Source organism: Pelodiscus sinensis, chromosome 1 (genome assembly GCF_052426305.1).
Source record: "Pelodiscus sinensis isolate ZL-2025 chromosome 1, ASM5242630v1, whole genome shotgun sequence".
NCBI classification, from domain to species: Eukaryota; Metazoa; Chordata; order Testudines; family Trionychidae; genus Pelodiscus; species Pelodiscus sinensis.
The window spans coordinates 236,476,189-236,494,352 of NC_143052.1; the positions used below are offsets into that span (position 1 = coordinate 236,476,189).

At 44.3% G+C, this 18,164-nt stretch overlaps 1 protein-coding gene across 2 annotated transcripts in view; it reads left to right on the forward strand.

Annotated features, from left to right (window-relative positions):
- Window positions 1-18,164, forward strand: part of IL33R (interleukin 33 receptor) — a 42,878-nt gene that overhangs the window by 4,779 nt on the left and 19,935 nt on the right. For both annotated transcript variants that reach the window (XM_075917375.2, XM_075917376.2), the window contains exons 2-5: window positions 8,042-8,112; window positions 15,425-15,623; window positions 15,930-16,107; window positions 16,197-16,365. In XM_075917375.2, coding sequence (XP_075773490.2) covers window positions 8,042-8,112; window positions 15,425-15,623; window positions 15,930-16,107; window positions 16,197-16,365 — 617 coding nt within the window. The remainder of the gene's footprint in view (window positions 1-8,041; window positions 8,113-15,424; window positions 15,624-15,929; window positions 16,108-16,196; window positions 16,366-18,164) is intronic.

Genomic DNA, 18,164 nt, shown 5'->3' on the forward strand with positions numbered 1-18,164 from the left:
TAGATCAGCGTTTCCCAAACTATGGGCCGCGGCCTGGTACTGGGCTGCGGGAAAAAAATACCGGGCCTCAGCATGGCTGCTGGGAGGGGAGCAGAGTGGGGCGGGCTGGGAGGAGGGGGGAAGGAACTGGCTGCTGGGAAGCAGTGCTGGGGGCAGCAGGGCTGTCCCAGTGGAGATGTGGGCAGGCGGGCGGGCAGCGAAAGCAGGGCTAGGAGTGGTGCAGCTCTTCCGCGGAGATCCGGGTAGGCGGCGAAAGCAGGGTCGGGAGTGGCGGGGCTGTCACACAGAGATCCGGGCAGGCGGGCGGCGAAAGCAGGGCTGGGGACAACGGGGCTGTCCCGAGGAGATGCGGGTGGTGAAAGCAGGACTGGAGGAGTGGGGCTGTCCTGTGGAGATCCGGGCATGTGGGCAGGCAGCGGAAGCAGGGTTGGGGGCAGCTGGGCTGTCCCGCAGGGGGTGGGTGGGCGGGCAGCAGAAGCAGGGTTGGGGGAGCAGGGCTGTCCAGTGGCGGAGATTGGAGAGGGCAGGCAGAGGAACCAGGGCTTCACGGGGGCAGGGGGAGCTGGCCGGGGGAGATCAGGAGGAGGAGGACGGGAGAATCAGCTGCTGGAAGCAGAGCTGGACGGGGGTAGCGGGGCTGGTGTCGGGGGAGGGTCGTTGGGGGAGCGGGGCTGACCGTAGGGGATTGGTTGGGGGTGGGGGCAACTGGCCGCTGGAAGCAGGGCTGGACTGGGGAAATCGGGAAGAGAAAGGGGGGGGGGGAGCAGGACTGACCTGGGCACATGCAGACCCTGCAGACCCTGGCAGATGAGTGAGTCTGGCCGGGGATTCCATTTTGCCCCCTCCCCTGCCACATACCCTCCCTGGAGTAGTTGTGAACTGCCTGGCAGGTAGACACACACAGACAGTGTGAGCACATCTACCAGCCAGGCAGCTAAGGACTAATACACCTAATTATAATAAAACGTACCTAATTAGAAAATACCAGGCATTTTATGTCTGGTAATTTCTCAATTTCTTTCCCAGACAAAACCTTCAAATGCCGGACTGTCCAGTACAAAACTGGACACCTGGCAACCCTACCCCTCCTTGCACCCTCCCTCTTAGCCAGATACCCTACCCCCAATTGGCTCCTGCTCCCGCCTCAGGAAGTGCTCATGTGGCGCCGAGTCCCCCAAGCCCTGCCCCAGGCTGGGCAGAGGATGCAGCCGGGTGAAACACTGAAAATGTATTCATTTCTCATTTTTTATATGTGTTTATATTTTGGGGCTGCAAAAGACAGTACTGAAAAAAACCGGGTTCCAGCTGAAGTAAAAAGTTTGGGAAACCCTGGTCTAGCCAGCTTTCTATCCATCTTACAGTCCATTTATCCAATCCATATTCCCTTAACTTGCTGGCAAGAATATTGTGGGTGACTGTATCAAAAGCTTTGCTAATGCTGGCACTGGGGGGCTTTGGGAGGACCAGAAACAACTTATTTGAATATGCAGATATGCAATGAATGTTACTGGTCCTCCAAAAGCTCGTGAATGGATTTACTGGTCCCCGTGTCAAAAAGTTTGGGAACCCCTGGTCTAGACAGTATTTGGTCCTGCCATGAGGGCAGGGGACTGGACTTGATGACCTCTCGAGGTCCCTTCCTGTCCTAGTATTCTATGATTCTATGAATTTATATAGGGAAAGAATATCTGTCAAGGGATATAAACTTCATTCTCCAGAGATAAAAGCTTAGATTTTTTTTTTAGTAAATAGCCAATGCTACCTCTCAACAACTGGGGGAGTTGTGACTGCTCATGATTTTCTATTAAGCTTCAAACTCAGCCTTGTACTTGCTTCCATGAGGCGTACAGATAGTTCGGAATAGGAAGCCTAATCTGAACTATCTAGTTCGGAATAGGAAGCCTAATCTGAACTATCTAGTTCGTGCCGCGTGTAGCCGCGGGGCACGGAGTCTGCACTAGGGGACATTTAAAAATGGCGGCACCCGGCAACATGCAAATGAAGCCCGGGAAATTCAAATCCCGGACTTCATTTGCAAGTTCGTATGACTACATTAACCACCCTAGTTCGAACTAGGGTGGTAGTGTAGACATACCCCCTTTTATCACTCACACACACTCTAAAGTTGGAAAGAGATTTTGAATTTGGACAATCTATAATCTAGGTAATATGTGCACTTCTTCAAAAGCAGATTGCTACCTTTATTTTTCTGTCATCTTGATGAGGTTTATGCTTGTTTAACAAAATAGCTCTAAAATAAATACTAAAACAATTGTCATTTTCATTGAGATAAATACGCTATGGACAGAGAACCAGTCATTTCACAAAAACTTCCTTGGAAGAAAACATTTCCTGATTTGGAAAAGAAAAAAAATTGTTCTGAAGTGCTTCATGCCTATGTAATGTCCAATAACCTTAAATGCCTTCCATTTCTGTGTTAGACCAGAGGATGGTTTCTTTTCTCATTTATCTGACTCAAGCTACATCTAGACTACATCCCTCTGCCGACAGAGGGATGCAAATCAAGCACTTTGGAAGTGCAAATGAGCCCGAGGTTTAAATATCCCTGGCTTCATTTGCATACTCACGCTCGGGCGCTGTGCCGATCACACGCCATTTCAAAAGTGAAAGTAAAGTGTAGCCACAGCTCTGCTGACAGTGGGGAGCTTTTTTGGCAGATCCTATACTCCTGTACTCAAAAACTGAGGATTACAGGATCTGCTGAAAAAGCTCCCCGCTGTTGGCAGAGCTGCGGCTACACTTTACTTTCACTTTTGAAAGGGCGCATGATTGGCACAGCGCCCGAGCGTGAATATTCAAATGAAGCCCGGGATATTTATACCCCGGGCTCATTTGCACTTCCAAAGTGCTTGATTTGCGTCCCTCTGTCGCCAGAGGGATGCAGTCTAGACATAGCCTCATGGGGTACGTCTACCTCTGGTATCCTAAAATCGCTATCTTGCAACTTAACAAGCTGTCCATTATTTCAAAATATTTTTTGAAATAACGGGCGCACTATTTCAGCATCCTGGTAACCCTAGTGGAATAAGGATTAAGGGATGTCTCGAAATAGCACGTTATTTTGAAATGTGGTGCTGTGTAGATGTACCATATTTCATAATAAGTTATTGTGAAATAGTTTCAAAATAAGATATGCAATTTGTGTAGTGCAAATTGCGTATCTTATTTTGAGTTTAGGGTGCTGTGTAGACACACCCGTAGTCTCTCAGAAGATAAACAAATAGGTCCAGATTTTTAAAACCGGTGCTATTACGTTCAATGTCACAAAACCTTACTCATTTTTAAAAAGGATTTAGGCACTCAGTAGTCTAAATTCCATGTCATATCTTTTTGAATGTGAGATTTAGGCTGGTAAATCAGATAGGCATTGCAACAATGAATGAGCAGTGCCTAAATAGCTTTAATAATCTGGACTGTAATGACTAATGTGAAGAATATTTGTATCTCTTGTTTCCCTGGAGAATGCAGGGCTACATTTCCCTATTTAGGAAGAACCCATGAATGGCAACAGTTTTAAAATACTACCAAGATGGACCTCAATCGTGGAATAAAAATCAATAACCCTACTTACATGCATAAGTATTTGCAAGATCAGGTTCCCCAGTTGGATTTAGATTTGATGTAACCTAGAGGTGGAAAACTCTACATTCCCTCAATCAAATGTTTGAATTATCCAGCTGTCCACCTGAGGCCTTTAGAAAAAAGTTTTAAAACAAAATATGTACTATGTGGAAAAAGCAGATTTAAAAACAAAAATCTATGAAATTAGCTTAATGTTGACTGAAAACAGATGGCATTCCTGTCTTGGATCAAATTAAAATCAGCTGAAAATGTTCAGCCTAATGATCAGTGGCTTTCTATCTGTGATCTGCAGACTCCTGGTGGTCCACAGGCTGTTTGGCTGTTTAACATATGCAAAGGGGGCCACACCTTCATTTGAAGTTCTTTTAGGGGTCCCCAAATGGAAAAAAATATGAAAATTACTGATGAACATTATCTTTAAAATTTCTCACTATTTGTCTTTATTACATTTTGATGGATGAGTTTAAGATCGAGATGAAATTTAGTGCTAAAATCTTATCTTTTCTGTCATTTCTGAATCTCCCTCAAAAGTATCATATAATGGAAAGTCCCATATTTGCTCTCAAGTGATTTTTTTTGTTATCATGTTTAAAATCTTAAAAAATCCCCTGGCTGCTATTGAGCATATTAAATTTGGAAGAAAAAGACAGTTCTATCTAGATAGCTACATATAAAAATAGTGATTTTGAAAGTACCCTGAAATCTCAAAACTAACTGGCTACGTCTACACTGGCCCCTTTTCCGGAAGGGGCATGTAAATTTCACTAGTCGTCGTAGGGAAATCCGCGGGGGATTTAAATATCCCCCGCGGCATTTAAATAAAAATGTCCGCCGCTTTTTAAGAGCATCTACACTGGCCCCGATCCTCCGGAAAAAGTGCCCTTTTCCGGAGGGTCTTATTCCTACTTTGAAGTAGGAATAAGACCCTCCGGAAAAGGGCGCTTTTTCCGGAGGATCGGGGCCAGTCTAGACGCTCTTTTCCAGCTTTTTTAAAATCCGGAAAAAAGCGGCGGACATTTTTATTTAAATGCCGCGGGGGATATTTAAATCCCCCGCGGATTTCCCTACGACGACTAGTGAAATTTACATGCCCCTTCCGGAAAAGGGGCCAGTGTAGACGTAGCCACTTTGTTTTACACTTCAGGCTTGGCACATGCCTAGACCTAGATGAAATAAAAAATGCAATAGCTTAGTCTGAAGACATTTGATGCTTAAATAAAAAGGAAGCACAGGAAGTGTGAAGACAGCATACATGTGCAGTACGTTACTTACCTATTCTCCAACATAATTTGTGCTTTCCTTATTTATAAGTAGGAGTAAATTACGTTTTTGTAATTTACTCCTACTTAGAGTTCTCTTGAAGATTGCTCTATTACCTGCAACAGATGCAAGAGCTTCCTAATTAAATGATGACTGAACTTGAAGTTCTTGTGACATGTCAGTACTATTATTTTTGTCACAAAAATGTAAAACTTATAAAATGAAAATTAAAAAGTAAAATAAATGTTGAAAGAAAAAAGTCTTTAATTTTTTTTTACATATTCCAAATTAGTGGAGTTTTTGGCATTTCTATTTGGGTATGTCTACGCTATAATGTTTTTAAAAAAATATATTATCTATCATCTACACACAAAATGCACTTCAAAATAGCATTTTGCTATTTCAAAATAGCGCGTCCACTGAGTGGACACTGAATTGCATTTAAGGCCGGCTGGAACCAGGTCCAGCAGGGCATTAGGCCAGGAGTTTGTGTGGCTGCTGCCTGAGGCTATCTGAGACCTGTGCTTAAAGGGACCCCCCACCCTGGGCAGCTGGTTCTCAGCTTTCCCTGCTTGCTTGCCTACCTCGATGAGGGACAGCAAAGCATTTGTGTCTCTGTGTGCTTTGGTTGCCTCAGTCAGGACACCACAGCTCTCTGCAACATGGAGCCTAGACCTAGATGAAATAAAAAATGCAATAGCTTAGTCTGAAGACATTTGATGCTTAAATAAAAAGGAGGCACTCTGGTGTTTCTCGTGAACGCATTGATGTGAGTCTGGCTGCATTTTCTGCAGGCTGCCATCCAGGAGGTCCATCGGGAGACTGTCAGTATCCAGGAGGCCCTGTGGGAGAGCTTCCACCCTAACAAGCACTAAGAGCCTCCCTGGTCTGCCTCACTGGGGGCTTGTGCTTCACTCCTCCCCCACATCATTCCACTTACCCTCCCAGCCCCCCTTCCTGATGTCAAAGAAAATACACGTATTTTCATGAACACAAACTCTCTTTATTTAACAAAACTGGGGGAGGGTTAAACTGGTGAGACTGGAGAAAGGAGGTGGGAGAGGGAAGGAAAGAGGGTGAGAAAGGGGAGGGGGAAACCTTGGAGGAGGAAGCTGAAAGGGAGAAGCAAGGGAAAGAAAGGGGAGGGAAAGCTCAGGGCTCAGGGTGGGGGGTCTTGCTGGACCAACCTGATTTTCATGCAAACCTGCTCCTGGGTTTGCATGTGGCCTATAGCGGCCAGTCTGGCAGCTATCCTGCCTTAGACGGCTGCGTTCCTCCATCTAGTGAGGAGATCACGGACGTTAGGGGCATCCCCCCCAAACCTAAGGTCCACCCTGATCTCCACCCTGGACCAGGAAGGTGCCCACCTTCTCCAGGCCCTGGCAGGCTCCTGGGAGCTGGCAGACTGCTCCTGGGGAGCGGTGGAGGGCTGGCTGCCAGTGGCTTGCTGGCTCATGGTTTGGGGTCACTGGGTCAGGGGCAGTGACTGCTGGCTCTGGGCTGGCAGGCTTGGAGCTGGCACAGGCACTGTGGCCAGAGTCAACCCCTTTAAGGGCTCTGGGGAGGGAGGGAGGAGAGGGGAGGAAGAGGAGTGTTCTTGTTTGAGGCTGGAGTGGCCAACAGGGCACCCTGGGAAGGCTGGAGGCCCCCTATTTTGAAATAAGTGTCTACACAGCACTTATTTCGAATTAGCTATTTCGAATTTGGAATTATTCCTCATAGAATGAGGTTTACCAAATTCGAAATACGTGCTCCACTATTTTGAATTTATTTCAAAATAGCTATTTGGCTGCGTAGACGCTAGTAGAGCTAATTCGAAGTAACAGCTGTTATTTCGAATTAACTTTGATGTATAGACATACCCTTTCATAGGAAATTTCAAAAATCTTTGAAATGTCAAATTTCTTTACAAAACTGAAGTGCTGAATTTTGATCTGCTCTAGTGATACATGAAGCTCTTCAGGCTGCCAACTTTAGCTGGACTGTACTTATTCTCTCTTTTGAGATGTTGTCTGGCTGCTTCTTCCTAGTGAATGGGCAAAGTGCCTGAGGTGGCATGTGAGCAGGATTCATCTCACAATTTGGACTCCTAGTTGTATCATTAGCTTTCCTGAACTACGCTAGTCACTGATTGATATGGAGTGTGATGTAAATTCTAATTTGCTAATTCACAAGCCCCTTGTCTGGTTCAATGTAGGGCATGGCTATGTTTACAAATCTTCATATGTGTATACACATTACACCCTTTCCCCCTTAATAAAGTATTTTATTGGGGAAGTGCTAAGTCATGCTGCTCAGTGTGAGTTCTAGCAGGCACAGTGAAGTCTCTGGAACTTTCTGGTACAGCCGGTAATGGGAATAGGCCTGCTGCTGCACCCATTAAGGGTGCAGTGTTCAACTCTTTCTTGCACATCTGTCTGGCCCATGTCTGCTCCTCTTTTCGGTGTCCTTAATGCCATTAATGGCAGTAATACATTCCTGCACCATTCTTGTGTTAGGTGATTGCCAGGACTGAGGCTGACACCACTTTGCATGAGGAACACAAGACTTGGAGGCTCCTTATGCTATACCTGCTATTATGCATCTGCACATGGGGTTGAGGCAATCTTGGCCTTCATTTAAAGCACAGAGATATTGTTCATGCTTGGAGAAGCCAAGGATTGTTTAAACAGATTTTGCTCAGACTTTTGGAACAAATTCACCTTTTAGCAAAACCTCAACTTTGGAAACATCAGCAAAAATATGTTTTTTTCTTCACCATAAGAATACCCATATTGGGCCAGACCAGTAATCTGTCTAGTCTAGTCTCCTGTCTTTCGACAGCAGTCAGTACCCGGTGCTTCAGAAGGAATGAACAGAACAGGCAATCATCCAGTGATCCATCTCCTGCCGTCCATTCCCAGCTTCTGGCAAACAGAGACTAGGAACACTGCAGCGAGCAGCAACAAGAACTGTAATAGCAGTGTCAACCTCCAACTCATATTGGCTAATGAAGCAATTGCTATAAATCAAGCTGTAGAAATAGCAATCAGCAGGCTGTATGACCCAGTTTATCATCACCCTATATTGTTATCTCTTAATCAATGTTCATCTTTATCAGTACTCCAGAGATAGTACTGCGGATGCAATAGGAAAGCACTCTGCATAATCCACTCTTTCTTTTTATTTCTCAATTTAGAAACATGATGGGCCTTCTGCACTTGATGCTGCTATCTACTCTCCTCTCAGTTTCCATGACATCAGAATCATGTAAGTCTCATGTTACAAATCTGTGATAATGTGTTCTACAAAAGTAACTTGAATGTCTCCAAACAACGGACACATCATGTAAAACTAGCTGGCTTAGCTCAAACCACTAAATACAGTTGAAAATTAATCTCAGGTAATGTTGGATAAAGTTATTAAAATACATCAACCATTGTCTGTCCATGAGATATTAAACTAAGCTTCCTTTGTCTGCTTCTAGTAGCCGTGCAGATGAAAGGAAGAGCTCCTTTATGAAAGGATAACTGGTATTCTAGGTCCCAGTTCAACAAAATCACCTAGGTACATGTTTAAGTTTCACTGAAGTCCAGCATATGTTTAAATGCTTTGCTATACTGGAGCCCTAGCTAACATCTCCTCTCTCATTCAAGATGTTTTTTTGCATATTGTTTTGTGAGATGTTGGCTAAGTGCAAGCATGACTGCCAAGCTTTGCTAAACTAGACCCACCACCCTTATTTATGTTAATAGTCTCTTCTGCTTCAGTTTGGCCATGCAAGTAGAGGCTGTTGGATTGTCTCTACATCCACTGTCTACTAGTGTAATATTATTTAGGCCTGTGGTGCTCAAACTTTTTTTTTCCATTGGCCACTTGGGAATTGCTGTGGTTTTCGGTGAATTACTGAGGGTATGTCTACACTATCCTCCTAGTTAGAACCGCACTTGCAAATGAAGCCTGGGATTTGAATTTCCCGGGCTTCATTTGCATAAACCGGGTGCCACCATTTTTAAATCCCGGCTGGTTCGAACCCCGTGCCGCGCGGCTACACGCGGCACGAACTAGGTAGTTTGAACTAGGCTTCCTAGTTCGAACTACCGTTACTCCTTGTGGAATGAGGAACTAGGCTTCCTAGTTCGAACTACGTAGTTCGTGCCGCGTGTAGCCGCGCGGCACGGGGTTCGAATCAGCCGGGATTTAAAAATGGCGGTGCCCGGCTTATGCAAATGAAGCCAGGGAAATTCAAATCCCGGGCTTCATTTGCAAGTGCAGTTTGCCTACATTACCCCGCTAGTTCGAACTAGCGGGGTAGTGTAGACATACCCTGAATGATCTTTCCAAATGTTGTTTATACTGTTAGGTAACTATTGTAAAGTGCTTTGGATAAAAATGTTATATAAAAAACTCAATTAATTTTGTTGTACAAATAAAGGCTCACAACACATATTTTAATACCAGTAGGCTTACCTTTCTAATGTGATGGATGTGCCTACTTTTGTGAACAAGGTTCAGGGAAGTCAGGTGTAATGTTTGTCAGCTTTAGCTTTAGTTCAGGTTCAACATTCATTTTGATTCTGTATTTGGACATGAGGGCAGTAAGTGATGAAAATCCTGTAGCAAATGGAATCAGAAAACTCACTGCTTTGTCTGCAAGTTCTGGTACTCTCCAGGTTTTAGAATCCAAAACTCAATTAGCGAATGGCTTTTAAATTCTGACCATAATGTTTCATCTCAAGAAAGCTTCAACAAGCACTCTTGTACCTACTTGGACAAACAAAAGGGCACCTCCCCAATTTCAATTCTGAGAGGGTTATGTATCCAGTTGTTTACTTTCCAGTAGAAGCTGAACCAATCTTCAAAGTTTTGCTTAAGGTTGTTCTTTCATGTCTTTTTTTTTGTCAAGAACCAGTTCATTTTCAGACAGAAAACTTTCCAATGTTGGAACCTTTGGAGGGAACTTTGACTGATATTTCAATGTTTATTTTTAAGTATTTTTTCAATCTTTATCCATTTAATTTTTCACTTTTGTGAGAAATTATGTGGTGGGCTCTCAATAATTGTTAAATGAGAGAAGATGTTGAGCTTCAAAAATGTAAAGCTTCAAGTACAAACTGTCAACACCACATGTCAACACATACAACACAAATATCTTTAAATCTAATTTTCAAGCAGCATTTTTCTTTGTAATTTTCAAATAATTACCGATAAGAGTCTAACCCTTCAAAACTTGCATATTACTTTTCTCCGCCTCTTTTGTCTTTTTAAAAGCTTCTGTTTTAAATGCATTTCTCTTTAGGCCAGGTATCACTGTCACCTTCTTAAATGGCTGATACTTACAACCCTATGCCTTTTGGAGAGGCAGCATTTCTAGCCTGATACAAAGTATCTCTTCTGCCAGAAAGATTTTTTCCACAGGCTTTCATCAAGCTACCTCTTCTCTTTCATGACTCCTCTTATTTTCCACCTCCTCTATCAGCTTGTCTTAACTCCAAAGCTCACTACAGGTTGAATCTCTCTAATCCAGCACTCTCTGGTCCAGCAACATCCATTGTTTTAGTTCACTTATCATGGTTGTGATCAAGTTCTCAATTTTTTTGGCCCATGGACCACCTGGCTCAATTAAACCTTTTTGCTAATGGAAACTCACCATTAATTACATAATTATGCCCAAGCCATTTTGCTAGTATTGTAGCCAGGGAGAATGATTTAATTTAAATTGTTAAACAGATTTGGCATTTTAACTCTCTCATGTTAGTTTATCAAACTTCATTTTAAGTAAAGTAAAATATTAATTTATGTCCAACACAAAAGGTTTCAGTGTTTTCTTTATTTATGGCAGAGGTGGGAAACCTTTTGCAGTGGCCCCACAGAACCCACAGAAAAATCAGCTGGGGACCATACAAGCGAGAAGCAAAAAAAAAAAAAAAAAAAACCTAGAAAAACCAACCTCCTCCAACCCGCCACCCAACCCTTGCTGATGTATCTCCCGCAACTGAAACACCTAACTCCTCTGGTGTTCCAGCCCCACCATGCAAGAGGAAGGGACAGGGAAGACTGAGGTTCAGGATTTCTCATAGGCCAGATTTACTTTTCTGTGGTTCTGGAGTTAGTGGATTTTGTGGACTGCCTTAGGCTCTGGGATGGGGACAAAATGAGGGGTTCAGTATGACAGGGCTGCCAGAGCGTGGGATAGGGATGGGGGTGCAGTATCTGGCTAGGAGGTGGGGTACAGGAGCAGGTGAGGGTGCAAGGTCTGGGTGGAGGTAGGGTGCAGAAGCAGGCTAGGAGTAAGGCAGTAGTCTCTAACCTTTTCACACCCAAGATCACTTTTTAAATGTCAGGGCAAGCCAAGATCTACCCCATCTCTTCTCCAAGATCCCACCCCTTCCTTGAGGCCCCTCTCTCTCTGTTCTCCTCCTCTCCAGCAGTTGCTGTCCCCAGCCCTTATCTACTCTCATTGAGTTGAGACAGGAGGTGCCGGCTCTGGGGTGAGAACGAAGGATTTGGGTGTGGGAAGGGGTGAGAAGTGCAAGCTCTGGAAGGGAATTTGGATGCAGGAGGAGGTGGAGAAGGGGATGCTGGCTCGGAAAGGGGGCTCTAGGTTGGAGTGTTGGGGTCAGATGAAGGGTTGGAGTGCTGAACAAGCCGCAGGTTTGTGGATGTGTGGGTGCAGAAGTTTGAGTTGTGGTGTATGAGGGGCTCAGGGCACAGGTTTGTGGTGTGTGGATGGTGCAGGAGTGTTGCGGCACAAGACTGTGGATGTGGGGGAGCAGCAAGGCCTTCGCAGACCGGATCTGACCCACGGAGACCCTTTTGCCTACCCCGATCTACATGTTTTGTTAGTCTTTAAAGTACTACTAGACTGTTTTGTTGTTTTTTTAAGTTTTTCCTGTTACAGACTAACTCGGCTACTCCTCTGAAGCTTATAAAAATAGATTCTATACTATACCCTTCCTTTTTGCCTCCCTGTTTCCTTTCTCCTTTGAGTTGGGCAGGCAGTTTTGGTAAAAATGTATCATACGTGCACACAGTGCCCGCTCTACCTCAGCTGGTGCTAGATAATCAGAGCCTCAATTCTAAAGGAGTTGGCATTACTGAAGTGATAGATCCCCCCACGTTTTCTTGCAGATTTTCCATCTCCCAGGCATAGCAGAGACTTGGGATTATTGTGGCTTTTTTAACTAAAAGTCTTATACGTGTTCAGATGTTGTGATTGTGAACACCTGGAGGGGCAGTCTGCTCAAGGCAAGATCGACCTTGAATCTTGATATCTACGGCTTCAGTTGAATGACTTGTGTGAAATTTGGAAGAGCAGCTCAGAGAGACCTCTCTCCTTTACTTAAGGATAGAATCTCATGGCAGCCTGAAGGAAAAAGTCCTCATGGCAGACAGAAAGCCACGCTTGCAGGGTATCCTCAGCCTTAGGCTACCTATTGCTATAAAGGGCCTTCAATAAAGTGAGGGTGATTCTTGTGTTGTGTGTTAGTTTTATTTAAAAGTTTTTCGGAATGTTATTTTAACAGGTAAATTAATCTCTTACATTCATAACTCTCATGCAGTTTTTCGCTGTGCGATAATGTGAAAAACAATTAGTAAGTAAATGGGCAGTTAGGAAGCATTACAGATTGCTTATAGTAAATTTATTAGGTATCTTGTTAGTCTTTAAAGTGTTACATAACTTTTTTTCTTTTTGTTTTACCAAGATCGGACTAACACAGCTACCTCTCTATTACAATACATTTGATATGCTCAAAATCTTTTTTACTTTTTATTCATTAAAGCAATGTGTTACTCATTGCTATAACAGTGCTTTTAAATGCTTGAATGAAATATAGTGATGAAATTCATATTTATGTTGTAGAACATTAATTTCTCTCATGTTTTATAAAACTTACATATGTAAGAATTTGACATTTTTTATATAAAAGACATGAACCTAGTGAGACTGGGATATGAACAAATTAAAGAGAAAAAAATATTTAACAGAATGTAAACCACATAACTTTATAATTTATATGTCTGTAGTTAGCAAAATAAGTAATTCATTAAACAATAAATATCCCAAGAGGTGGATTATTTACAATGGTGTAGTGAGGAGGGCGTGGGGGGGGGGAAGGTGCCAGTATAGTCCCCCTACACTCCCCCTGTCATCCCTCTGTTCACCTGCTCCTCCTCTGCCTGCCGGCTGGAGCTGCCTCCTCCCTGCCTCTCTGCCCTGAGCCAGTACACAGAATGTGTTGGGCCGGAGCCTGGGCACAGCTGAGAAGAGGGTTAGAGGGTGTGTACGAGGTGGAAGCTGAGCAGGATGGAGCAGTGGGGGGTGTGATGTTGTTAAGATGGAGAAATTCTGGTGTAGGTGAAACCTGGCAGGGAGGGGCCCTGCACAAATGGGTAGTACCTAAGGTGGGGCTAAGCTTGGGCTGTTTGGCATCTGAAGGCTGTTGGGGTGTGTGCAGTGGATGCAGGGTAGATGTGGGCTGCTGCCCAGCCATGATTGGCTCACTCAGTGTTGCAGTCAGTCTCCTGCCCCTCCTCCTCAGGCCCCTGTAGGGTCAGTGATCTCAGCACCACACTGTTGTTGGTGCAGCAGGCTCAGAAGAGGCTCAAGGTAGCTGACCTCTGATTCCCCCAGAGACCAGCTCTCCTCCTCATCGCCGCTGAAGCACAGAAGGAATCATCTGAGGTGATGCTTTGAGTGTCAGGGAGCTCGGAAAAATCCTTGTACTCCTCATAGTCTTTCTCCTTTTCCACCACCACCACCAGCTCCTGCTGTTCCCTGCTCCAGGCCCTGTGGTTCCTTCTCTCCCCTGGGTTAGGCTGGACTCTCTGCTGCTCCCACTTCTGCCTTCCCCCGGGGCCCTACAAATCCCCAGTCCCTGTCACATCCCTAGGCAGGAACACCGTGTTCCCTGCACTGGGGCTTGGGAGAGACACTTGGGTGGGGGCGGGGAATCAACCTTTCCAAGGGGACCACTGACACAGCTGCTGCTCCTGATCCTCATACAGGGAAGGGGTGCACCCCAATGTATTGAGACTCCCACAACTCACAAACTCCCAGTTACCTCTCCCCTCACACTTCACATAGAGAGCATCCAGACACGTCAACAAGCTGTTTCAGGGACCCTCCACCGTGTAGGCAGATTGGCCACCACAGATGACACCCAATTGCCTTAACCCACTTTTAGCAAGACAAACAATGTGAACTCCCAGAAATGCTCTCCCTGCCATCAGGGCCCAGCTGCAAGACATCCTGTGAGGAGGGGATTGTCTCCAAAGTTATGAAAAGGTCCTGGCCATTGGTGATGTCTGTTGCCTCTCTCATCCGCTGACCACTCTCCTCCTCCTCCTCATCCATGCTGTCCTCCATACCGCTGCCCGAGGCTGCCAGAAGTGAGCCTTCAACGGCTTGTTAGGGATTAGGGAAGCTGGTCGGGTCCACCTCTAGAATCACATGTAGCTGCTCATAGAAGCAGCATGTTTGCAGCAATGATCCAGACTGTTTTGCCTCCTTTGTCTTCTGGTATGACTGCCTCAGCTCCTTTATTTTCACATGGGACTGCTGGGTGTTCCTAGCCCTTTCTCTTCCATGCCCTGTGTGCAGGAGTGACCAGAGGCTGGCTGCGGCAGCTGGCGCCCCAGGTGGAATGCACGATCGATGCCCCTGCCTTCATGGCCGTCACCCCAGGCACCCCGTTGAAGGCGGCGCCCTAGGCAACCACCAAGTTGGCCTATACTCACGGGCCGCCCCGCCTGTGTGATCTTGGCATAGATATCAGTGTTTCTTTTGCTGGTTGTTCTGCAAGAACAGATTCCTCTCCCCACACGGCAACAAGGCCCAGGATCTCCTGCACACTCCATGTAGGTACTCGTCTGCAGCCATGGTCAAGTGTGCTGCATGCGCCAAGTTTCTTGCCACGCTGGCCACACAGGAAATGAAATTCAAATTTTCCTGGGACTTTTCCTGTGCACCTGGGCAGCAACAGAGTTGAAAGTCCTGGCCAGAGAGGTCAGCACTGGGCACTGTGGAACACCTCTCACAGGCCAAGAACTTTGACTTTCACAGTGCTGTATCTGCACTATTGTAAGGATACACATACAAGATTGAATTTAGCATTACTCCTCGTGAAAAGCTGGGGCACTGAAATTGACTTTAACAGCCCTTAAAAAAACCTCACACCAAACAAACGATGAAATGAGCTTGATGGGGTGGACTCCTTGTTTAGAAATTTGCCCTAATGTGGTTAAGTTCAACCTAAACTCCCAGTGTAGACCAGACCTAACGGTTAAAAATCCTATCTTTAGTTAACCAGCTAAGATAGACCAGATCTAAATTATACCTTGTCATACTGTCCCATGAAGTGTCTCAAGATATGATCCATTAACGATCATACAGCAGCACTGAGCCTTCTGAGATTTTATTGCATTTTCCTATTAAATATGTAAAATGTCAAATACTCACAGGAAATTCTGGACTCTTTGAAGTCAATGTCTAAACTTCCATTGACTTCAGTGCAGCTGGGATTTTACCCATGTATATTCTCTCTTGCCAATATAAGGAACTTTTTCTTTTCTTTTCCAGATGATGCAATGGAAGGTGAGGCTTTGGTTGTAAAGTGTCCCAGAGACCGTCCAAATAGAACCATTACGTGGTATCATACACAGACTAACCTGCCCATTCCTGCAGAAGAAGGAGAACGGATATTTTCCTCTGGGCGATTTCTTTGGTTTCTGCCAACAGCGAAAGAGGACTCAGGAACCTACACTTGTTTTGTATGCGAGTAAGCAGAACACTGAAAAGCAAGTTTTAAGGCTATTAATAAGTATAGATGAGTATTTTAATGAGATGGATAGTTATAGTTACTATTTGTATGATCATACTTGTTTTCATAGTATGTGACTGAATTCCAGAAACTTTTATACTCCAATTGCTATTTTTACTATGCCATTTTTAACAGCAAGTGAAATATAGCATCATATACATACGTATAAAGCAAAAATAACATGCAGTAGAAATTGTAGGTTATTTCTAGCTAATGCCTAGCTATACTCCACAATCCCTCTGTGACTGTTTTTTTTTTTTTAAGTTTTAGTAAGTGTACAATGCCTTCCACTGTGAGTGTGATGGTGTATCCATACAAACGAGGAATTTGTTTCCCAAGTCGGATTCGTTATCCAAATGACACTGGAACATTAACATCTGGAAAAATTGTTTGCCCTACAATTGACAATTATGAGAATGCTACTATTGTCAAATGGTATAAGGTAAATAAACACACAAACAGCACTAGTGAAAATCAGATCATTATGATGAATTATGTATGGCCAAATGATGAAAATGTCCTCTTTTTCAGGACTGCAAACCTCTCCAAGGACCAAGTGAAAAATATTTAATGAGAGAGAAGTATCTTTTTATTAAATGTCCCCCCAAAACTGATGAAGGATATTATACCTGCTATTTTACCTACATGCATGGTGGAAATGTATATAATGTATCAGCGACAAGACGCTTTATAGTTGAAGGTAAGATGTTCCTATTGCTGCCTTGCTACAATAAAGTGAATTTTATGTGTATAATTAATGAGAAAAAGGTTCTCCATTGGTTCGTTGTTGTTTGGCGATGAAGCTTTGACCTCTTGTTTACAATTGACTTGTGTGTGGAGAAAGTTGTGATACAGAGCAAGGCTGGGCTCCATCTCATAATTCTTTAGCCTTCCCATACTATCTTGGCCCTGAACTAGGTTTGTGGACCACATAAAGTCTTCCAGCTGTAGCTTCTGGCCATCCTGATTGTACTCATTTCTGGAGGCGAGAACTTGATTGCTTGGTTCATAGAATCATAAAAGATTAGGGTTGGAAGATGGCCATCAGCAGGCCATCTAATCCAAACCTCTGCTCAAAAAAGTACCAACTCACCTAAATCATCCCAGCCACTTTGTCAAGTTCCCTCGCTGGAGTGCTAGAAGGCTCCATTCCACTCCCTTTGCCTGTTGGCGAATATATGTGGCCTGTGAGGATCATAGAGCTATGGTGCACAGTATCATTAATATGCTAATGACGTGCAACTTGATGCCTTCTTTTTTGTAAAATATATTCTGAATTCTTTCAGTTCTTGGCCTGTCTGGCTGACATTTTTTGAATGACAGACAAGACTGAGGTGATGAATATGAACAGAGGAAAATGGTTTGAGTTTAGTGGCTGTCTGAGTCTTTGTTATTTGAAAATATGGGGGCCACTCATGAGACAGCAGTAGAATTAGGGTACACTTTTGATTGCTGTCTATTCAAGGGGCCCCAGGGTTGTGACCATGATTAAGGACGGACTTGACTGGACAACAATTCCATTCTGTAGCCGCATTTGAAGTTTTGAATTTCTTTTGTGTTTGATCCTCACTGAAACTTGGCATGATTTTTTTGGGAGGGTCTCCTTCCTCAGCAGCTTAAGAGATGGCCACAACTCAGGAGGACTGACACTCTGAGATGATACTAAGCATTTTCTTGTCTCTCAGATGCTTGGTTGGTGGGTCTTGCTCAAATGCTCATGGTCTAACTGATTGCCATATGTATGGTCTGAAAAGAATTTTCCCCAGCTGAGTTTGGCATCACAAATCTGTGAGATTGCTTCTCCAGGTCTGGTTCACTTGCTATGATCCTCTGAATATTTCACTAAACGAATTCCCTGTCACTGCAAGGGTTTCTGGCATTGGTGCACCTCAGTTCCTCCTGTTTTCTGATTATGACCAGGGCTTGACAAATTATACAATCTACTCGCCCATGGCGAGTAGATTGTAATCCGGAACAGCCGGGTTTGGGTGATCTGCGCATGCACAGATCGCCAGACAGCGCGGCTGGCAAGTGGGGCTCGCCATAGTTCGGCGAGCCCTGATTATGACACACAATTATTTCGAGAGTTGAGTTGAGTAAAGTAATATATTTTATTGGCCCAACTTCTGTTGGTGAGAGAGACAAACTTTTGAACCACATGGAGTTCTTCCTCAGTACTGGGGAAGGTACTTCCAGCTTCAGCAAAATGCCAGGTAGAAAAGATTGTTTAGTATAAGTAATTAGACCTGTTCTCAGGGCCATTCAAGGTACATGCGCTACATACCCACAATCATTTAGGATGTGGCAAGTTCCCAGATTGTCCAGAGTAAATTAGATGCAAGAATAGATTAGGGATCCCTTCCTAATTGCGAAATCTATAATTTTGCTTATGTAACCCACACATCTCCTAGATGTGGTATACTGTCCCATCTAGTGGCACCGAGATAACTTATAGAGCATAATGAATTTACTCTACACCTTATCATGATACAAGGCTCA